Here is a 24008-nt window from a genome sequence, read left to right as displayed (position 1 = left end):
TCGATGCTGTCAGTTTTCTGCGTGTCTTTGAGCTCCAATTCTCTCACCCTGGGCACAGCAAGGCCCTCTGAGGGAAACTAATGCTGCTGCCTAAATGTTATGGCTGAAATCATGGTGCGTGTTCACCCCCAGGGTCATATTATTTCTGATTTAATCATAATAATAATAGAAATAGCAGTGATTATAAAAATAATAATAATCTCCATGATTTATTGGGTGATTAGTATGTACTGGCACGTGATGTACTTTATCTTATCAATTTTTGCTCAGATCCTCTTAAGTAGGCCCTATTCTCTCCATTTTACAAAGGAGGCGATAGACGCTTGCAGAGATTTGATGATTGGCCAATGTCACACCACTAGTACGCGGCAAAGCTAGGATTTGAACTTCATCTGCACCATCCAGCGTGTCTGCTCAACCACAAGACGTTTGTTTTATGGAATTGGCCGGACGACTTTTAGATCTGAGAGAGTGCTTTCCCTAGGGAGTTGTATCTCCCTCTCTTTTCAAAATTCCTGTGTTTTCTGAAACCGATTTATATTATCTTGTTATTCCAGAGACCTGCAGAGAAGCCAGGCGAAAGATAGTAACCTTTCTCTTAAAAAAATGTTTTTTGAAGATAATAGGGAAAGTATAACAATGTCTAAATTGAAAGCACTCATATTTCTATTTGCATGCCACCTGGATACAAGCTAATGTTAATGGGCCCCAAATCCATGCATTGTAAGTGTGTTTGCACTTCTATTTTCAGAAGATATTATTTAAGAAAACTCTTAAGTAAATCAAAGTGTAAACAAAATCTAGCTTTCATATTGTAAAATGCAGAATGGGAAATAAAAACCTAATTGTGAAAGGCAGACATTTATTTACTTAGTACGACATTATAATCACTGTGATTTAGACCAGGGGCTTTACTTAAATGAGAACAAAACCTCGGGAATATAAGTCCAACTCTTTAATTTGCTAATTACATTTCCCGGTGATAGAATGAGGCTTATCATCTGTGTGGGTGGTGTTTTATTATGTTATTTTATTAATATGTGAAGAAGAGGCTATAAAAATGGTGCAATGTTCCTACTTAATACACAGATATTTTAAGCCTGAAGTTAGTAATTATGAATAAAATTAAAATCCATTGCACATTAGTTACAGAAAATAATATACAAACTTAATTATATCTTCTAGGTAGCAGTTAATTCTATTCCATACTATTCATCATTAGAGAAATTAAGTATTTGACAAAGAGGTTAATTTGAAAAAGAAAGATAGATAGTAGAATTAGAGACCTTCAGAGCTGGGTGGAGTATCTTATAGGTACTATAGTTGTTTTATGAATAGGGGAATCCGGGTGGGGAGAGCTTGGGGAAGTGACGCAGTGAGGCAGTGGAAAACCTCCTCGGAGAAACCAGTGTCTCCTTATGTCTAGGTTGGTGAACTCCTCCAGAATTGTTGTTCAACCGATCAATTATCTTGGGCAGACTCTGGATGCTTGAGCAAATGGGCCTCAATAGTAACAATCAAGAGACTGCAAAGCAAACTCACAAACTCACAAGTCCTTCATAATAGAGTCAGAAAAAAAGTACTTTCAGGGCGCCTGAGTGGCTCAGTAGCTTAAGCGTGTCTCTCTCTCTTTTTTTTTGTTTTACTTAGGACTGTTGTATTTAAATTTTGGCATCAGTCATTAGATCAAGCACATTAGAAAAATCATGATCTGTGATTTTGTTTTTTAATTATCTTAAGCCTTATCACATAATTTACAAATTTGTACTGATGATATATCTCCTCTACTTTAACCCTTCTAATGAGTTAGCAAAAGCACCATTACCAATCATACATATGGTAATTCCACAGTTGTATTTTTGAATAGCTGTTTAGAAGACAATCCTAAATTATAACTTAGTAAAAAAAAGAACACAAGCCAAATCTGTTGCTATAATTTATCACATTGAATTTTAAAAGCATCTGACCTTACAGATCATCTATAAAATGTGAGAAGTGTTAATATTCTTTATTTAATATTATACATAAACCACACTAAAATGCCTTTCATTAAGCAAAAGGCAACATTTTAGATGCGGGGAATTTTAATTAAATTGGTGTAGTTAAGACTAAAAAGATAAAGTGGACATTGCCAGCTTATCTTCAGCCCTTGCCTTTAACAGGCTAACAAACACAACTTGAAACACAGCTGAGTCTTGCTGTTCTGATACAGTGAAGGGATTTCCTCAGTATTTAAATATATTAATATAACCAGTTATATAAATCTAAATATAAAACCAATCTCCTGTAAGTTTAGAGATGGCATTTGCCATCTCTCTGAAAAGCTCAACATCTAATCAACTCCAATCATATTTTTCAAAGGGGAAAACAGTGACAGCACTTGCTGAAGCAGAATTACTATCAAAGTTCAAAAAGCAAATCATATTCATTTAACCACAAGCCAATCTTATTTAAATCAGGACTGTCCAAAAGAAATATTCTCTCAGCCATTCATGATCTGAATTCTGGTGTCTGAGATCAATTTAGATATGGTACACATAAAAAAAGTTATGAGACATTTTTGTTTTGTAATAAATAAGGCAACGGCCAACTATTGCTCCTTAGTAGCTTTTTTGAGATAAGCTGTCAAGCTTGTTCTTTCCCCTGCCTTTTAATGCCAGCGATCATTTTTGTTCCAGGGATGTACTTCTTGGGATTCTCCAAATATTCCATCAGTGTCTCCTCTCCCCAGGTGATGCCGTTGTTCTTGTTGGCATCCGTGTAAGAAAATCCAGGGGCTTGACCTGTCTTTCGCCCAAATAAACCATGGAGATTTGGCCCAGTCTTATGCTTGCCTCCCTTTCCCACAGTATGGCACTGGGCACACTTCTGAACAAAAATCTCCTTGCCCTTCTCAACATCACCCATTTTTAAATCGCTCTTTGGTTGCACATGAAACGAAGGTGCCTGCTCCCAAGCCGGACGTCCAGCTCTTTCAAGCGCCTGACTCTTGATTTTGGCTCAGGTTACGATCTCACGGTTCATGGGATGGAGCCCCACTTGCACTGACAGCGTAGGGCCTGCTTGAGATTTTCTCTCTCCTTTGCTTTCTGCCCCTCCCCCACTCCTGCTTGCTCTGTCTCACAATAATAAACATTAAAAAAAGAAAAAAAATTTCATCAGTGTTTCAGTTTACATGTCCTCTGGCACTACACAAATATATTTAGGGAACCAAGAGGAGTTTCCTATGCAACACTCACAGTAATGCCTGTTAATCCCATGAATTAATGGTGAAAGGATCGCTGACTTCAGGACAGCTTGGCAATAAGCACCATTAAGCACCCAGACTCTTTGTAGTTATGCATACCAGCCTGGAGTAAAAATAAGGTTCTCTCCAGTTGATGACCTTTCCGTGAATAAACAGAATCTCTGACAGTGAGCCACGGCACATGGTTCTCGAGACACATGGGCCACTTGTTTTTGAAATAGAGTGACATGCTGAAAGCCTCAGGGAAAAATAGCACTTAAAACATAAAAACATAGCAATTCCTATTGAGCAATCCATCCCTATTCTCGTTCGGGAGCCGGAACCATATGTGTTAATGGCCTACAACGTGCGCCTGGAGTCATGATAGATGAATATTGAATACAAGTACCTCTGAAAGAAATTAAAGATGAAAATACCAACACAATCCTTGTCCGCCCAAGAAAGGCAACCCTTAAGCCCCCAATGACTTTTTTCTCTTTCCCATAAACACTTCTGAAAAATAGCAACTCTTTATTGAATAGCATTCACTGTGTACCAGGCACTGTGCCTTAAGTGACTTTTTGCAAGAACCCTGTGAGAAAGCCCTTATTCCCTCCATTTTACAGATGGGGGCTTGGAGAGGTTAAATAATCTGCTACAATGTTATGGAGCTGACATATAGACCCAGGTTGTGGAAAAACAAAGTCACTAAACAAATTAAAAGTAGCCTACATGCTATTATTACCCTTTTGAAATAATCAATCTTAACTGAGTTAGTGAGTATTTTCCCTGATATTAGATCACCAGCCTGGTTGGTAGCAGAAGAATTGATGGGCCCTAGAAACCTGATATTAATTCCAAACCCCTTCCTGAGATGAAAAATATTGAGAATCAGACAGCGACCTTTATTTAGCCATTTGAATGAATGTACTGTTATTTTATAATAAAATGTTTATGTGCTTTTTTATATCAGAAATGTGCTTAATTATTTGGTGGTTTTCTGACTCTGGGATGACATAGTGGCTCTTCAGCTGGTTAAGACTGATTATCTCTGGTTTATAACACCAGAGCTTAATTAATTTACATATTCCTTACGGGATTTGGAGAAGAAAATTCTTAAAAGTTAATGGGCTAGTTTTATATTTAGTCAATATATCTTAAGCACAACTCTGGGCAACAACATTTTATGTTATACAGCTTAGCGCAATAATGGTAGTGAAAGAGACGTTGTTGATGGCTTTAACCAAGGTTTACATTCTAGCTCAAAGCTCTTTCTATTTCTTTTTTTTTTTAAATTTTTTAACATTTATTTTTGAGAGAGAGTGCGCATGAGTGAGTGTAAGTGGGGGAGGGACAAGCCAGGGAGACACAGAATCTGAAACAGGCTCCAGACTCTGAGCTGTCAGCACAGTCCGATGCGATGCTCGAACCCACGAACTGCGAGATCATGACCTGAGCTGAAGTCAGACACTTAACCGACTGAGCCACCCAGGTGCCCCTCTTTCCATTTCTTTATGAGCCTGACCTTCACGAATGGAAGGAGTTTGGAGGCACTGACAAAGGAGAGGTGGAAGGTAGAGACTGGCAAAATAGGTGATTAGAATCTGACTGAAAAGTGGGGCTGTGGTCATTGTCCTGAGTTTCAAATGCCTGCTTTGCCACTTTTTGTAAAGCTATTTAACCTCAAACAACGAGCGCCGTCTATACCACAGCTTCTATACCTGTGAAGCGGGGAATCGCAATACCTACTTATAAGGTTGTTGCAAAGACTAAATGTGCCCAAAGCAGGAGCTCGGTCAATGGTGGCAACTATTGAGAGATGCTGATGTACAAGATTTAGAAACTGGCTTCTCCAAAGTGAGGGCCTGCCCTGGCCTGCCACAGCTCTCTGAAGGTCGGAAGAGGCTGGCCAAGAGCCCACGATTGTTCTTAGGGTGCTCCCCTGCCCCCCTCTTTCCTGAGTTCATCGCTTGGGCTGTACTTACCAGGGTCACAAAGAAATATGATGTGACTTGTAAATCCCATGATTCAGGCACTGGTCTTTCCATTTTTCACATCAACTTGTATTACACTGGGCACACAGTGGCTGCGTCATAAATATGTATTGATCTTATTTAACTATAATGTGCAAAGTAGAACTTCTCTTCCCTGACTATGGGTTGGGGATGGTTACAGATAGGTGAGTTCTGCATAGTAGAGAATATAGCATATGGAAAGAGAACAAGGAATGAGTCTTCCCAAGAGCAAGCATGAGAAATAAGATATTCTTACAAACCTCGTGCTGTTTTACCAAGAAAAAAGTGAACCCAGTAAACATCTTATTAACTCAACTAACACTAGTTTGAAACGTGTGGAGATTTGGTGTGAGTTGAACTGTATTATAATTTGGTGACATTTAAGTCTCTCCCAGAGAACCAAGCATTTACCTGCATTTTTGAAGCAATTAATTTTCATATTAAAAATGGCTAATTGAACATCATTTTTACTTCTCTCTCTCTACTTAGCAACACTCAACTAAGCTAATTTGTGTTAGTGGATGCAGAAAGTTATAAACTTCTATAGCTAGATTCTTGAAAATCCTGAAAGTTTTATGTTCACATAGCTTGCGATTTCTCTGTCAAAAATGCACAGAACTGGGGCGCCTGGGTGGCGCAGTCGGTTAAGCGTCCGACTTCAGCCAGGTCACGATCTCGCGGTCCGTGAGTTCGAGTCCCGCGTCAGGCTCTGGGCTGATGGCTCGGAGCCTGGAGCCTGTTTCCGATTCTGTGTCTCCCTCTCTCTCTGCCCTTCCCACGTTCATGCTCTGTCTCTCTCTGTCCCAAAAAAAAAAAAAAAAAAAAAAAAAATGCACAGAACCTAAAATGTATGTGTTTTTAACATGCTGATGGGTAAAAACAAAGCTACATACACCTGCAAGGTAAAGACAACTGATTAGGTAGAGGCCAGGAGATTTTTGAGCCTTTGTAAAGATTCTTTTGATAAACTTAACGGAAACGCATTTTTTTCTGATTAGCTGTAGTGATAGGTTTGTAGATAAACCGTAATGCAGATGCTTATTTGTACTTTAATAAAACCTCTTGGTATGTTATGATTGTCTTCTTGAGAATAGATTTCCTTACTATGAAATAGTGAGCACTTCCTGTTTTAGGTCAAATTGTAATTTCCTTGAAACAATCTATTAGAAACATTTTGGTTCTTCTAGGCAGAGGAAAAGAATGAATAATTAAACACACAGATATAGAAGGCAACTGGGAAAACAAAGGAAAAGAGTAAATAAGGAAGAACACTAGGGTCCCCTGTTTCTGAAATATAAGAAAATGGCATTCTAGATTTGAGTGTGGTTTTGACTGAGCTCAATCAAATATTGAGCATATTCTACTTAGCACGTAATCATTAGTTTTGGCTCTGCTGATCTCATTGCCACACGCAGGCCTGAGGGTTTACTGAAAGAAAGGGATTTCCAGGAAAGGTGACCTCACCACCGAAGCAAAGAGGCCAAGAAAGACTTCAGGGCTGGGAAGCTAAGTTCATTACGTGAGTTCCTGTAGATATCCTTATTATTTTGTAAACAAGGCCAGACTTGAGGTGGACTGGAAGCAATGAACAGAGGTCAAATGAGCTGCGAGGCTGGTTGAGTCCTGTTCACTGCAAGGACAAAGCAGTTCCCTTCTCAAGTTCTCGATTTCCTTTTGACACAACATGGCAGTTGGACTTAATGGATGTCTAAGTTTCCCCTCTCAGTGCTACAGTTCTGGGTGACTAGAGCGAATAGTGACCCCATCTTTGCAGGACCAGAACTCAGCCCTGCACCGTGGCCTGTGAAGTTAACCCTGTGTCTGAGAAGAGAGGGTATATAAGTAGGGAAGTTATATAATAATGAGCAAAATTGCAGATCAGATCTCATTCCTCTTAAGTACTTTGAAGGATTTCTCTTTTATCTTCTTGCATAATTGCATCCGTTAAAAAATAAATTTCCTTATTTTTAATAAAAACAGTAAACATCCATTGAGTGATTCCTATGAGCCAGACCAGATGCTATGGATTTTACATGTACCATCCCATTCGGTTCCCCAGATAAACCTCTCCTTTAGGGAGAGGCCAGCATTTTTGCCAGTTTTACATACAGATAAAATTGGGGGTCTCGAGATAGAGAGGAATCAACCTCAGGTCTTTGAACCAGTAATGACAGTACTCGGTTCAAGCCCAGTTTGTTCACAGAGCCTGGGCTAGTAAGGGCTTCTTGATGCTGTCTTTCAATGTCTCATGATCCAACAGGGTGCACGTTAAATAAATATAGGTGCAGTCACCTGACACGATTTCACCCCCGGGCAAGTAGGAAGATGATGTGTGCAACAAAGAAAATGCTTTTGTTAAGTGCAAGAGTGATGGAAAATGATACCTCTGCTCCAATAGGCCTTCTAGAAAAATGACGCACACACACAGGCAAATGGAAATGTTTCAATTCACTGGGTGGCAGGATTATGGGTGATAACTTTTTTTTTTTTCCTCTTCTGGTTGGTATCCCATTTATGTTGCCTTTGTAATAAGACACAAAGCAAACAATAATTTAGAAACCCCAAAGAAATGGATTTCTTGATCAACGCATTTCTTGTAAGAATTTGGTTTCCGGCGGGAAAGAGCAGAGCAGTTCGCAGTTACCTGTAACAGATGCCGTGGTGGCTGTGTGTCACAGATGAGCTAATTCATGCTTCTCAACAAGCCCCATGTGCCATGCTTTGTATGTATAAGAAAGGGGGATGTGGTATTTGGATTACTCGGCCTCGGTTACTCCTTGTGTGAGCAGTATGGATATTTTTGACTGTCCTTTTGATTCTAGTTGAAGCTGTTTGCCACCGGCATCTCTTAGCAGATTGCTTTGTGATTTATGCGGGTCTAAAGGAGACCAAGGATCATTTATCTTCAAACCAGGAAAGAGATGAAAGCAGCTTGGTAGTAAAATTTCCTGTGGAGTTAGATGAGAGCATCAAAGGGAAAAAAATGTCATTGTTTCATGAAAAACTAGGAAACGTGAGTCAGTTTCTAATGTCACAGATATTTTCCTGTGAAGAGTTCACCTTTAAAAAAAAAAAAAAAACCTCCACTAAGGGATAAAAACAACTGGAGCAGTGAATTAGTGCGATTCGAAAGCTATGACTTCAAAACATGGCCTTTTTCGGGAGGTTAAAAGGAACAGAAAGGAGAAAGAGGTGAAAATCTTAAGCTGACTTAAGCCGTTTGTAATTATTTTTCCCACGATTAAATCTAATTTTCTGCCCTTGCTTAAATATTTGAGTACTAGTCTCACTTTAAGAGGAGAAAAAAAGTGTTTCTCAGAACGGATACCTCTGTAGGCTAGATTCCCTTTGTTCTCTCCCATTCTTCATACTCCATGGCTCCACATTCACAGACAGCCTCTGTAAAAATGATGCGGCTCTCACTGTTCTGTACTGTCTGCTAATTTGTACTGTGGTCTCTGTGTTTGGTATGTTGTGAGAGTCCTGTTCCTTTTAAGTGGGTTCCACAGATTCAGAGATATTTAAAACACTATGATGCCTGGAGGGAAAAAAAAATGGTTGTGATCAGGACATTTGTCACCGTGCATAGGAATATAAGATTCCCACCAGACAGAAAAGATATTATAGGTTTCTCTCTGGCTACTGCACATGCCATAAGTAAAACAATGATGCATGAAGCTGAACTGACTGCCAAAAATAGATCAGGAAGAAAAATCTCTCCCATGACAATTGGCTGTGATCCTAGGGATTTTCCCTTTTACTCTGAAACCTTGAATAGTATTTCTTTTCTCTCTTTTTATGTCCCTCTCTCCCCCCTCCCTCCTTCCCTTTTCTTTCTCTCCTTTTCTTTTTCTTCTCTCTTTCTCTCTCCCTTTCTTTCCTTCCTTCATTCTTTTACCTTCCTTCCTCCCTCCCTTTCATCCTTCCTTCCTCCCTTCCTTCTCCTTCCTCCCTTCCTTTTCCTTCCTTCCTTCCTTCCTTCCTTCCTTCCTTCCTTCCTTCCTTCCTTCCTCCTTTCCTTCCTTAATATGCACACTGTGATTTTTGTCTAGAAATCCTCAGCAAACTAGACAGCAAAGTTGAAGTGTGGATCTACCTGAGTTAGTCTCAATGAATGGCCACTGCATCAACTTTCCAGTAGCAGCACGTTCTTCCCACTCCCAGTTCTCAGACCTCCATTCCTCACTCAGAAGGGCCTGGCAGCCTTGGGTGATGTCATTTTAGTCCTGGGGTGACATCACTATTCAATCGCTATTCAATAAATATTATTAAATAATTGGGAAAAGAAAGGAGTCCCTCCAAATGATTATGCTTCAGCCAGAAATAGGATTACTATACAACCAGAGGTTTGCAGCTAAACTCAGAACACCACAACCCAAAACTCAAAAATTCTGAAACTCCTCAGAGTGTCGCTATTGGGCATCTAAACTGTGCCGTCTATGCAACTGTCATCCATAAATATGTGGAAGGTCTAGAAGTTGACACCATTTGGAATTGTCCAATCTATGGCAGAAATGTAGGAGTTTGGGGACAGTACAGCATGTGGACTCTGGCAACTAACAGAATTGGACTAGAATCTTAATTTTGTAGTATTCATGTTACCTCTGGGCAAGTGACTCCACTTCTTTTTACAGATTTCTCATCTGTAAAACCCTCTCTCCTGCTCTGGAGTCCTAGAGGAGCTGTAGTTTGCACTCTCATTGGCTGTTTTCCTGCTGGTGACCTTTCTTTGCTTCATACTTGGTCTTCCCCCAAGGTCATGAGAGCCCATGTCTTTGTTCTCAAAGTGCCTACCGTGGATGAAAGGAGTAGATGAGATCTAGGAGAAAATGGCTTTCAGTAGTTTTATTTTTTAAATGTCTATTTATATTTGAGAGGGGGGGAGGGGCAGAGAGCAAGGGAGACACAGAATCCAAAGTGGGCTGCAGGCCGTGAGCTGTCAGCACAGAGCCCGACGCAGGGCTCAAACCCACGAACTGCAAGATCATGACCTGAGCCGAAGTTGGACGCCCAACCGACTGAGCCACCCAGGCACCCCTCAGTAGTTTTATTTTTTTCAATTTTATTTATTATTTTTTAAAAGTTTATTTATTTTGAGAGAGAGAACATGAGCAGGGGAAGGGCAGAGAGCAAGGGAGAGAGAGGATCCCAAGCAGGCTCCACACCGTCAGTGCAGAGCTGGACATGTGGCTCAAACCTACAAACCGTGAGATCACGGCCTGAGCTGAAGTCGGATGCTGGACTAAGCCCCCCAGGTGCCCTGGTTTTCAGTAGTTTTAAATTAGTGAAATATGTCAGGCTGATTAAAAGATGGGGATAGAACGTGAGGGGGGTGTATTTGTGCTGCTCTCATTGTAACAGCCAACAGCCCAGGTGTGCCTGGAGAAAAGGTTAAGGAGTTAGAATTTTTGGATAAAGTGGGACACTAAAATGTAAAGATAAGAAGAAGGAAGTAAAGGAATTAGGAAAGTCATGAGGGAAATCTCCCTTTCATCGTATGGGTCCCATTTATGGAATATATGTATGGGTTTTCTGGATTCTGGTTTATTGGAAAATATATGCATCATAAACGTGATGGCCTCCTATATTCATGTTGGAAAAGAGTAACAGGTTGGTATGTAAAAGTTCTTTGCAATTAAGGAAATGGATCTTTAGGTTCTCAGATCCCACAAAGGAATTTATCCCCCAGGTTTGGGTGCTCCAGACTGTATTCCAGATATGTATCAAGAGTTCTTTGTTTTTAGTCATGCACTATTTTCTTGGAGGAAATTACAACTAAGGATTTAACCATGGAGTTCTCAGGTAGGAATAGCCCTTGTTTTGGCACTATCCACAAGGTAGGCTGTTTATGCCTGGCACCTGAATCTTCTTTGCAATTTTCAGTGGGATGCAGCTTGTTCAGAGACTTTTCCCCAGTAACAGCTGAAAGGGATCTTTAAATGTGGGGCTCAATAAAACTGCTATGCTGGTCAGGAGGGAGCCGCAGGCATTGCTTTACTCTGCTGCCTGGAACAACAGAAAAGATGGATCAAAACAGATGAAAAAGCAGTTTTCAAGACTTCGGGATGAGGTAAGAAAGGGCAGTGATGCCCGAGGGGTGGCAAACAGATGAGGTGAGTGGGCCATACGGTCACCTCACTGCCTGGAGAGTTTCCAGGCCCTCAGAATGGAGAGGGAGGCTGGGCAGATCCTAGTGGTCACTTTGAATTGAGAGATGGCACTTGGGAGGCCGTGGCAGCAAGAATTTGCAGGGTGGGTCTCTGGAAAGAAGACAGTTGAACAGACAGGGGTTTCTGGGGCTCTGCCAAGGGGCCCCCCTTGAACATTCAACTGAGTACCGATGGGTGTGTGCGTGTGAAAGGGCTATTTTCAAGAGGGGGGAAAGAACCACCTTAAAACCAGAAAAAACAATCTTTGAGGCCCACACAGGGCCAGGAATTATTCCAGTTTCTGCCAGACAGACTGGAAAACCAAATAATTGTGGGGTGCCAGGTAGAAGGAGTGCTCAGAGGGATTTGCTTCAGTGGTGGAGTAAAACTGGCCGAAGAGTGAATGCATCAGAAATGGAAATAGGTGGGTAAATGTAAAGACTTGTGTTTTTCTTATTGTTTGTGTCTTTATTTTTTTTAAATTCATTTTTTAAGTTTTATTTGAGAGAGAGAGAGAGAGAGGGAGAGAGGGAGAGCGAGAGAGCATCCCAAGCAGGCTCCATGGTGTCAGTGCAGAGCCCGATGCAGGGCTCGAACCCACCAACCATGAGATCATGCCCTCAGCCAAAATCAAGAGACGCTTGACTGATTGAGCCACCCAGGTGCCTCTAGTTTGTATCTTTAAAAGGTAATTTAAATAGCCATGTATTGTTAGGTTTATAGCATATGTATAACTAAATTATCTGACAGACACAAAGACTGGGCGAGAAGAAATGGAAGTAAGCTGTTGCCAGGTCCCTCTCTGTTAGAGATTCTGCGGTGCAGTGTGGCTCCACGGCAGAAGTGGTCCGTATTCCAGGGTAACTGTTTAATAAGTGCAAACAAAGGAGAGGCGTCATAGGAAAATGACATCAAGCTGGGCCCCCACGTGGATGGAGGGTTTTAAAGCGTTGTTATCAAGAACGAAGGGTCTTCAGGGTCAGGAAATAGCATGAAAAAATTAATGGAAGGAGACCAAAGAGCCTGTGTTGTCAATTGTAGACAGTCCCGTTCAGTTGAAAAATGGGAGTGTTCTCAGGAGCAGTGGCCACAAGGCTAGCGAGGTTAGTGACAACTGAACCACGGAGGGCATTCTATAAATTTGTGTTTTCTTCTGTCAGCTGTGGTGGTGGCAGTTTCTGGGGGGTGGGAAGATCGGAGCTACACTGTAGGAATTCTATGACGCATAAAATGAATTGGGGTGGAGAGAGGCTGAAAGCAGGGAAGTCAGTTAGGAGGCTAAGAGTTCCAGGGAGCAGCAGTCAGCATTTAACTAGGACATTGGTAGCAATGAGGGAGACGAAGGGGTGGGTCACAGTGCATCAGAGAGGGAATTGTTAGGTTTGGTGAAGGGCATGAAGGAAGAAAGAGAGAAAGCTGCTTACTGGTTTTGATCTAGCCTGGGAGGATGGTGGTACCTTGAACAGAAAGTTGGAACACAGGCGGGTTTGGGGTTTGTGGTTCTCGGCTTGGGTGTCAGGGAGGTGTCAGAGTACTGCTGCGAGGCAGACAGCTCAGAATGCAGGTTAGGAGCCCGACAAGAGCAGTTGTGGTTAGAGACCGAGACTGAGGAACCACGCACGTATTGGGGGAGTGTTGAAGCTGTGGAATTGGGGATCACCCGGGGAGACAGTAGTGGGAGAAGGGTGCTCAGAGAAAAGAACTCTGGGTTAAACTTTCATACCTTCTCACACCTGCAGGTAAGCAGGAACAAAGCCAGCAGAGTGTGTGTGTTTTGTTTTGTTTTTGTATAACACCTTGGTGAGATTTTTCTCTGGAAGGAAACGTCAAAAATTTTTGAAAAAATGGTTCCTTTAAATGGTTGTGTAGCTCCCTTATGTGCAGGTATGTGTGCATTTGCCAAAAAGGGGATTATTTTGCAGTATTGTAAATGCCGAAAGTGGAAAGATTGTGCGAGGCCTGCGGTTAACTTGTAGAGGCAAAGATCACGCTGAAGGACTTGATACATGTGAGACACAACAGAGGATAAGGCAGAAGAGATCTCTAACACCTGCCCATAGTTTATCACAGGCAAATTCAGCCATGGAACATCTCAGGTGCTGAAGTCCAGTTGGGGGCTGCACATTTTTCCCCCCCCATACAAGGGAAAGAAACTGAGGTTTCGTCACCTGCCTTAAGTCACAAGGAGCTGGCAGGAAGTTGGGCTGGGATTAGGCCCCAGGTCTTCTGACAGCTCTCTGGTCCTTTGCACCACAGTGAGCTTCACGGGCTGTGACCTATGCTCTTGAGGATCATTCAGGGTATTGCTAAGGGTGCAGACTTTCGTGCCAGTGAGACGATTTGAGGCCCAACTCCATCACTTGTCAGCTGTGCCCATTACTTGGCCTCTCCAGGTTTAATCTTCCCTGTTTGTGGAACAGGGACAGTGGTATCTGTTTTGTTGGGCTGCTGTAATTAGAGTTCTCTGTATATGAAACTAACAGCATGGGCATTTGTTCTTTTACTGAAAACCAATTGGAAGGTTCAGGGGCAGTTTTGAGGGCAGAGAGCACTCTTTCCAGTGTTCTTTCCCTGCACACTCTGCCCACTTCCCCACGTACCAACATCAGCAAAATGCCAAGTGCATAGTAGGTGCTCTGGAAATACTGTAATTAAATGCCATTAAGCTTTAATGAGATGCCATGGACTCAGGCAGGATTTGCTAGCCATGGCCCTTGAGTGCAGAAATTTCAATGGTGGGGGGGGGGAGGGGAGGAGAAGGGGGAGCTGGCTTTGTTTACATTTGCAGCAGAGACTGCTGCAAAGAGGGAGGCACTTTTATTTCCCTTGTGGACTGGCAGTTCATTTTGCTGTAGCAGCTGCTAATGGAAAATAATAAAACCCATTTTCGTCAGGCAGTATCTGGAACACTTACAGGTCAATTCAATGCTCAAAACAGATTGTTACAGAGCACATTAGTTCGTCATCAGCATCCACTTTGGTCAGGGGAGTTTTACCATTGGAAATTGAACTTACAGGTCATAGTCTGTTATGATTCCTGAATATCCTCGAATTTTTGTTAGTGGAATCATATAGCCAATTATTATAAATGAACACACATCATCTTTCCATTTGTTAAAATCACAAAGGTAGCAAATTAAACGGGAAGAATTGAACTAGAGCAGCTGCAAAAATATGACTTCACTAATATTAAACCTATGTTCTGTCTATTAATTGAAGAATGTGGTCCCAGGTTCATAATAACCCCCCCTCCTATAATACACTGCCGGGAAGTGATGTCAGTACTGTCTTTCAAAGCACTGAAACTGAAGCAGGAGATGGAATTCGAGGTGTTTGTTTGCTGCTGCTCCCACGTATGTGTGCGCGGGTGTCAGGACGGTTGTTTCCGAATACAGAGTTAAATGAAGGCAGCTGGGAGTTTAGAACACAACTGCCATGATGGTGGTTGCCTGGTCTGGTGGAAAAAAAAACCACCCTGGGCTTGAGGTGCTAAGTCTGCCATTTGCTGAGGTAGGACCGTGGGCATACTTCCCTAGGCCTCTATTTCCTCTTCTGCAAGATCAGGATTTTGGATTAGATGTTCTCTAAGGACATTTCTTCTGTATACTTAAAAAGTCATTCTTATGTATGTATGTATGTATTTATTTATTTTTTTTAACATTTATTTATTTTTGAGACAGAGAGAGACAGAGCATGAACGGGGGAGGGGCAGAGAGAGAAGGAGGCACAGAATCGGAAGCAGGCTCCAGGCTCTAAGCCATCAGCCCAGAGCCTGACGCGGGGCTCGAACTCACGGACCGCGAGATCGTGACCTGAGCTGAAGTCGGACGCTTAACCGACTGAGCCACCCAGGCACCCCATATGTATGTATTTAGACAGCACAAGCAGGGGAAGGGCAGAGAGAGAGAATGGGAGAGAGACAATACTAAGCAGGTTCTGCGCTGTCAGCACAGACCCAACATGGGGCTTGATCTCACGAACCAGGAGATCATGACCAGAGCTGAAATCAAGAGTCAGATGCTCAACTGACTGAGCCATCCAGGGGGGCCCCTGTTGTTTCCTTATTACCCAAAAATAATATATATTCATGGTGAATTCCCAAAACATAAGCAAAAAAGTGTTAAACTCATGTATGATGCTATAATCCAGAGATACATGTGGTTGACATTATGATGTATATTCTTCCAGCCTTTCTGTTTACCGATATATATTTAAATATACACAAAAAATGGGACCATTCTGTATATACACCATTTGCTACCTACTTGTTTTTACTTAACAACAGTGTGGACATCTTTATCATGATTTTAAAAAATGGAATCCCATTGTATGAATAGGCCCTCAGTTTCTCTAACCAGTTCCCTGTAAGTAATTTGGTATTTTTTAATCTCTTGCAACTTTTCACAGTTGTTATAATGAAAATCCTCATGGCTAAATCTCCAAACATTTCCAAATTCTTGTCTTAGGGTAAATTGCCCAAAGCAGAATTGCTAGGTCAAAAGTGACACGTATCTATTAGGTGTTGAATATCTATTGCTGTATTCACATAAAGTTTAGGTTATAGGACATGCTTTGGTGTCTTCAGACAAAATGAATTACAGTTAGATTCAGAAATCCTGAGCGTGACTATTCCCTTTTATAAGATCTGTTGGAGTGGATATATATGTGTACGTACTTACATGTGGGCAGGTTTGGTGTGCCATTTTGCGATTACTAGGGAAGAAATGCAGTATATATTACAGGATCATCTTCCAACTTCCTTTCAGGGAGTAGTATTACAGAAAGAAAAAAAATATCATTGTTCGTTTCTGAGCATCCAGGTTATTTACAACGGATTCTCTAAGACTCTTTTCATCTCTAACAGTTCATGAGGGTGTTAGATTGATAAACATTTATTGAGTACCCAATAAGCGCTTAGTGATGAGGCATTTGGCACTAAGAAGCACAGTGTTGGGGGCGGGGGGAAGTTCATCAGACAAAGGCAAACCTATGTCACCAGAGGCTAGCTGTGTGGCACACGCAGTAATGCTCTAGGTGCCGAGAGAGAAGTCCTGGGGGCCTGCAGGGAGGAAGGGAGTTGAGTGCCATCTCTGAAGACCCTGTGTTAGCCTGCACTCTCTGATCAGCACCTGAGAGAAAACTGCCTCACGTTAGCTTAGCAAATAGGTATACATCTATTGACTCCTATAATCAGCCCCTAAGAAGACCAGGGATTTGGGATTCTTTTTTATTTTTTTTTCCTCCCCTTCTGCTTTCTTCTCTCTACAGGTTGGCTTCATTCTCTCAAAATTCTCTAAGTTGGTGGCTGGAATTAGGGTTGCTAGCTGCTTGCGCTTAAATCTTCAAAGTCTTAAGTTCAGAGGGGAAAAACCTCTTTCCCGTCTCCAGTTTGAAAAAATCCTAAGCAGCACTCTGATTAGCCTGGCTGGGGTGCTGGGCCCACAGGTACAACAACATTGGGCCAAGAGGAGGCCTCATGACTGACCACACCCGTAGGCAGAGGGTTGGCGCTATTGCCCTAAGAAGAGCAAAAAGGTTCATTTGTGTGGAATCTAAACCTCAACTCCCAGAAACAATAGAATGTTGGTTATCAGGGGCTGGCGGGAGGGAGAAATGTGGAGACCCTGGTCCAAGGTTACAAACTTTCAGTTATAAGAGGAGTATGTTCTAAGCATCTAATGTACAGCATGGTGACTACATGCTTGAAATTTAAAGAGTAGGTTTTACATGTTCTCACCATAACAATAAAAAACGGCAATCATGCAAGGTGAAGGATGTGTTAACCTTATTGTAGTGAGAATTATATGCGTGTACACCTTAAGCTTCTACAGTATGTCCATTATATTTCAAGGCTGGGGAAAACGGAACAGGAGTGCTGGGCAGACTTAAACATGATAAACATTTAAGATGGGTAGGGATTGCGTAAACAGCTTTAACAGGGCATATCAGCAGCAGGTGATTAAAGAATATGAATTGGATGAAAAGGCATGAATAAGAATGGAAAAGAAAGTATCTTCTTTAATTACCATAATTTTACATTAATCATTTCATTTTCATCACATCTCACAGATATGCATGTTCACATTTTGTGGATAAGGAAAGTGAAGCGGTTAAATTAAGCCCTTCTTTAATATGATTCTTGTAAAGCCATAACCCACAGAGCCCAGTCCTGTACCATGTTTTGGTTTAAAAAATCAAAAGAAAACAATATACTAATGTACAACAAAAATAGTTTCAGAATTGAATTTCTTTCCTTGGGTTTCTAGAATGTCACGGTGAGGCTCCCTATACCTTTCTGTGATGATCTCCTGCACTGGTTCTGAGCCTTGTTCATCTCAGCACTGTGACCTAGTTGGTGCACCTCTAGGCTTTAACTCCCCTGCCCCAATCCTGACTCCACATTTCAAAACCCACAATAAATGGTCTTGAAGAGTAAGACTTTTCCTGGACTTCTGGGCAGGGAAGACAAGCTAGAATCTGTTCAATGGGCAGGTTGAGGAAAGGCTGTGAATTTCACTGTTAATTTGGCTGCAACACCCTTTTTAGTGGAGCTGTGATTCTGACCCAGATGCTTCTCTGAAATTTGCATGTTTTCCGTCCTCCATGCTACCTGGGGAGAGCGCTGGAATAACAGAAGCAAAGACTGACTCTCCCCAGTCCAACCTTCTTGATCTTTGCGCTAAAAATCTCTAACACTTAATGAAGTACCAAATGGTATAAGGTAATAGTCTGTTTTTCTCATTGTTTTCTGTGTTTTACTTAGGTCAGCCTGATACAGGCTGTCCCCTCGGCCTGGAATACCCTTTCCCTGCTTATCTTCTGATCAATGCCTACTCACCCCTGAAGGCCCAACTGATGTGTGTACGTCTCTTAGGCTGCCCAGAATTCTGCACATGTATCTTTAGTGTTAAGTTACCACGGCGTGTTGTGGTTATGGTTACCCATTTGCAAGTTGCAGGAAACTTTGTGCTTCTCTGGCACAGGAACCATGCCTCATTCACCTGCTTATTCCTTCCAATGCCCAGCATGGCTTCTACCACTTAGCTGCTCACTAAACACTTTTTTTAAATGAATAAAAAGTTAGTTATTCAGTTAGTCTTGTAGGTAGCGGAGGGCTGTGCCCTAAATGAGATGCTCAATAGCACTAACTGATCTGAGAGCAGGAGGGAGATGCTGTAAGTCCTTGAGCAGGGATTGACGTGATAAAATTCATGTTTCAGGAGAATGGATGTGGCAGCAAGATCTGTCATTTGAGACTTTCAGGCCTTAGAATAATTGCTGGTGTTTTGACATTCTTCTGTATCTTTGGGGAAATATATGGAACTAATGTGAAAGAAATTCTTTTGGGACCTTCTCAGAAGTAACTGGTACTGATTCAGCAAAACAAGGTATCAGAAAGGATCCTAGCCTAGTCCCTCCCTCCCCAAGGCTTTGAGAGGGAGGCATATGCTCTTTTTACCTCCACATTAAGTGCCAGGAATTGTTAATGAACAGATCCTTTCCTTTTTGATTTCCTTGTGCTCTGTCTCCCTTCTGCTTTACAGGTTTAGTTATGTATATTCCACTGAAGGTAAGATTTACAACAGCCATCTTTCTTATATTTACAACTTGACTACTTTTTTCTCGTTGTAAATTGGTTCTTTGATGATTGGTTAACATTTGACACAATATTTTCAACCATCCCATGAGGATTTAATTTGTTATTCAGACACAAAATATTCTCTGATCTACACGAATTGTATTTGGAATCTCCAAAGTTGATTGCTATTGCCTGGATGGTCCCAGTGTAAGTCCTGCTGACCTCTGTCTCTGCAAGTGTTAGAGTTCTGTGTCTTCTCACGTGAAACCACGAAGGCAGTGTTTAAAGGTGGTCAAGCAGAGAAAACTGAAGGTCAGTGATGTTAAATGATAGCTCAAGGTCCTACAGCTTGTAGGAGAAGCCCTAGATCCTAAAAACACACATTTCAGGAGAAATTGGGGAAAAAAGAAGACCAGTTAGGAGATGGTGAAGTTAGAATTACTTAGGGTCATTTAAAATTAAGGGAAATCTACATGTCTACTGCTCAATATGTGCTGAATATCACCAACCATTGAAATCACTTCAGAAGTTTCTAGAACTTAAGAATTTTTGTTTGACATACAGATGGGCCACAGAATTAACTGTGTCTTGGGTTGAAATTTGAGGTATAATGGGTTCAATATGAATGGCCTTAATTTATAAAATTTGGGGTTGGGCCCTAATGGTATTTATGGCTGGATATTGCTATCTGTGGATGTATAGTTTTCTATAGATTGAAACCTTAAATCCCAGCTTTAAATATCACTTATCTGAGCATTTATAAAGATGAAAACATTCAATTTGGGTAGTCCAGCTTTTGCTGGGTATCCTTATGTGTTACACACATGCTAGGGAATAAAGATATGATGAAGGGCTAGGCCCGGCCTCAAGAACTCCCAGTTTAGAGGAAGGGTCAGAAACCTTGGTGGTTATGGCAGTGGCACAATTATGCACAGGGAGCTAAAGAAATGGAGAGGAGGTAACATTATCCAACCTGGAAATCTGGGAGACAACTGAATCATGTCTTGAAGGTTGTGTGAAGGAAGGTATAGAGGATACTACACAGACTGGAACACTGAGTTGTAAATGTATTATTTTAACATGAGTCCATAACCCAATAACAACAGAAACCCACTATCTCAAAGTAGAAGTTTTGTTTCTAATTATGTTTATGAAGACCGGTTCTTCCCATTTCTTAGATCTTCTGGTTGCTTTTGCTGTTGCCCTGTAATTTTCTGCTGTTCATATTTAGATGTGTATCATCCATTTTCATCAACAGGGAGGATAGGATTACAACTAGGAAAAAAAATGATGACCATTAAGTAGGCAGTTTTGTTCACAGACTCATGTAAACCTAATGCATAGAAACAATGGACAGCAATATCCAATGTGAAAAGTCAATGGAAAATGATTAAGTTTAGGTTTTGACGTGGCTATTTGTTATTTGTATTTTGTGGCTTTCCCACTTCCCCAAAGCTCCTATTCCATAATAAGTTGACCCATGACCATTTTCATACTAGCAGCTACAATTTTAGAGAGACTCAAGGATGTTCGGATGCAGATCGGTGTGCTTTAATCAGTTTTTGACTCCTTGCTTTTTTAACTTAGAACTTTCCTAAGCTGCAGTTTCCCCATTCATAGAATGGGAGAGAATATCTTAGTGCTATTTTGGAATTAAATGAAATAACATTTAGCAATGTTAGGTACTGTAACTAGAACATAATAGGTGCTGAGTAAATGAAAGCTTATATTGTTACTCTCATTCCCTCAACAGTGTCCTATTGCTTAGGTATTAATTACATGACACCCTTCCCTCCTGCCCAAGAGTGTCCAAATTCAGTCTGAAGCACCGATTAGTAACCAGAGTGAAAAAGCTCAATCCCTCTATTAGTCACTAAGAGCAGAAAGTCTTAGAAGTTCAGTCTGCCCTCTCTAATGGTTGAACTTCTTCCCTGTTCTACATCCAGATGTTTTCTGGGTTTATTAGCTTCTCAGGGATGATCTGGTCCAGCTTTGCTCTGTTGAGGTATGCACACCCTGGTGATTGTAGACGTTGGTTAAAACTAGCATGAGTAAGTTGAATGTGAGGTGGAGAAGGTAAGTGAGGTTCCCAACACATCAGGTGGCAGTGGCTGCTAGGGTGGCATTGCTCCTGAAGCAGCTATAGTTCGTGTGTGTGTGTGTGTGTGTGTGTGTTGCAGGGGAGACCACCAATTCCTCTGTTCCTGGCACTTTTCTCACCAAAGAAGAGAGGAGGGGCCAACCAACAGTGCAGACTCAATTTTCTTCCACACTAAGTGTGCAGTAAATGGTTATATTCGGTTGGGCAAACAAGGGCGAGTGGCCAGACAGTATGCTGCCAGATGCTGTAGCAGGTGTTTGGCCCCCCATTGTCCGTGGCATTCCAGGACAGCATACTTGAATCTAGCAGGGATGAGAATCTGTCTCTGGGAGGGGAACCAGGTTCTGGGACTGTGGGGCTTTCCAGCTACATGAATAGGCAGCACTGGCCCCTCCTCTGCCATATTCAAGGGTAGAGATTTGGTAGCAAAATGACCTGGCAGGACTTTAAGTCTATCTTTGTCCTGCCAGCCAAGTGGTTTTCACTGGGGAAGCATTAGTTCTTCCATTGGCAGAATTAGGGGCTAAGGTCCAAGCCTGGAGGTTGTGGTTGGTTTGACCTAGTGAGCTTAAGGCGTATTCATGGTTGGGGAAGCCTTCAACCCTCCCTGGTGCAGCTGGTGAGGCTGGGGTCCAAGCCATGTGGTTGACTAGAATTGATTGCCTTAAGTGCTCAGCAAGGGCTGGTTTCTATGACTACATGTGAGCGGCCTGCTCCTCTTCTGGGAGGCCAGCTTGCAGGGAATGACCACAAGCAAGGTAACCCCTACTATTCACATGATACATGAAATACTGACAGACTGTTCATGTTAGTTTTATATTAGGACTTGAATTAGTTCCATTTTTTTAGCCATTAGATATAAAATTTAATTTTTTTCCGTGTTAAGCAAAACTGTAATTGGGGGCTATAAGAGTTTACTTGGCATCCTGATATTGTTCCTTGGGATTGACCTTTTGTGGCTACAATAGACCTCCATTTGACACTTATTTATGTTTATCAAGGGTGTTATGTAGAGGTGAGTCCTGTGGACTTCAAGATAGTCATTCCTTCATTCTTTCATTAATTCATAAAACATACATTTACTCAAAATTTGATTACTTGGGACAGATATATGGACAAACAGTAGTTTGAAGAATAGTTTGCTTGGAGAGAAAGGAAGGTGAGCTCAGAACTGTAATCAACGTAACAAATACCACAACAGAAGCAATTGCGAAGTCCTTTTGGAGCATAGAGGGAGGAGTAATTGGCCCTGAACAATAGGGGAAAATTTTATGATAGACATGCTATTCAGGTTAGGTCTTGAAATGAGAATAACTTTCCTTGGTGGGAAGGGGCAGAAGAACTTTCTGGCAGGGGATAGAATTTATGTCAAGCCCTGGAGGTTGGGGAAGCCTGGCTTGATTACAGAATGGCAAAAGGCCAATGGGGCTAGAATGTAGGTTTGAGGCTCAGGGGAGAGAATAAAAGTAAAGACCATTTATTGACAGGGAGAGTAGGTGTCTGACTATTGGAGGAAGTCAGAAATCTGTATTTCTAAGACAGTTTCCCAAAGTATGCCCCATAATTCACTAGCGCTTGAGATATGGACTAAGATTTGTAGGTTAAGTGTGGAAATGCTACTAAACACTATAGCATTATGTGTATATATGTATATGTACAATACTATATTATTGTATGAGCTCTGATAGGTTATAGCATAGAAACCTCTTCAACTATTTGTTTTTTTGACTCAACCATAATATTGTTTTGAGTTATTAACATCTTGAGGAATTAACATTCTATGTTGTCCATCTAGGTAATGCTATTCTAGGGACATGTAAACTCAAAGTAGGTCTGGAAGGGGAAGAAGACCAGTCAGACCTATGTGTATTAGAAAGTGGCCTTTTGGGACCTTGGCTATGAAGCCTGGAGCTAGTGATTACTGAGGGTGCTGAAGGCAGGTACTCCGGAGAAACAGGAGACAGATCTTCAGCACCTAGGGGCTATGTTGGGGAACTAGCCTCAGGGGCAGTGGGTTTACCTGGTCACTGGAGCACAAGACCACAGTGTCAGACATTGGTATATCAAAGCAAGAGTGGCCTATTAATAGAAGGTGAACTGTTAATAATTGACATGAAACTTCTTGTGTTCTGACAAAGCATCCGAATTCGGCACAAATTCTGAAGAATGTCTGATCCTGTGGGGTAGGAGTAAGGTGGGGGATTGAGGGCCAAGAGGGTTTGATTGCCAGGAGCCCATCAAGCACCATCCAATCTCCTTCTCATGTTCGTTGCCCTCAGGATACCTGTCTCTAACATGGCCTCCAATTTCTTCTTGTTCTGTTCCCTGCTTTCTCCTTCAGTGACTTGTTTCAAATTGTCACTCACCCAATGCTCCAGAACTCCTTCCCATCCACCAACATGTCCCATTCTATAGAGCTGTTGAAAGTAAACAATCATTGAATGCTTACAGTGTATTGAGTCCTTTGCTAAACACTTGACATAAATGATTTATTTACAGTAACCCATAGGATAGTCACATAGGAATGCATTTAGGGGTAAATAATAGAACACCTCACTAACAGTGGCTTAAACTAATTTGGACAATTTCTTCTCATAGAGTCCAGAGGGAGGCAGTTTTTGAATTGTCTCCCTTCATATTACCTCTAGAGACTCCAGACTCTATGTAACTTCTTATTCCATCTTCCTTAGCCTTTGACAATTGTCTTCATGTTTTAGCCTCATGGTTGCAAAGTAGGTGCTGTATCTGTAGGCATCATGTTGACATCTCCTTTTATATAGTGTGTGTGAGCTGGTGTATTTAGAACACGTAGCTTTCCCAGAAACTTCTGGGCTGTTTCTGTTCTTGTCTCATTGGTAAGAAGTGGCCTGTGATCTTTCCAGCTGGAAAGAGGCTGGGAAATTGAAGATTTAGCTTTCTAATCTCTACAGTTGAGGAA

General features: G+C 41.6%; 1 protein-coding gene across 1 annotated transcript; it reads right to left on the bottom strand.

Annotated features, from left to right (window-relative positions):
• Positions 1-2428: 2428 nt before the first annotated feature.
• Positions 2429-2965, bottom strand: LOC109275326 (cytochrome c-like). The gene has a single exon (XM_053904230.1). The coding sequence runs from the start codon at positions 2905-2907 to the stop codon at positions 2626-2628; it is 282 nt and encodes a 93-aa protein (XP_053760205.1). The 5' UTR covers positions 2908-2965; the 3' UTR covers positions 2429-2625.
• Between the last annotated feature and the right edge of the window lie 21043 nt (positions 2966-24008).

Source organism: Panthera pardus, unplaced genomic scaffold, assembly GCF_024362965.1.
Source record: "Panthera pardus isolate Hobbes unplaced genomic scaffold, ASM2436296v1 HiC_scaffold_16, whole genome shotgun sequence".
NCBI lineage: Eukaryota > Metazoa > Chordata > Mammalia > Carnivora > Felidae > Panthera > Panthera pardus.
This window is presented reverse-complemented; position numbering and strand designations above follow the sequence as displayed.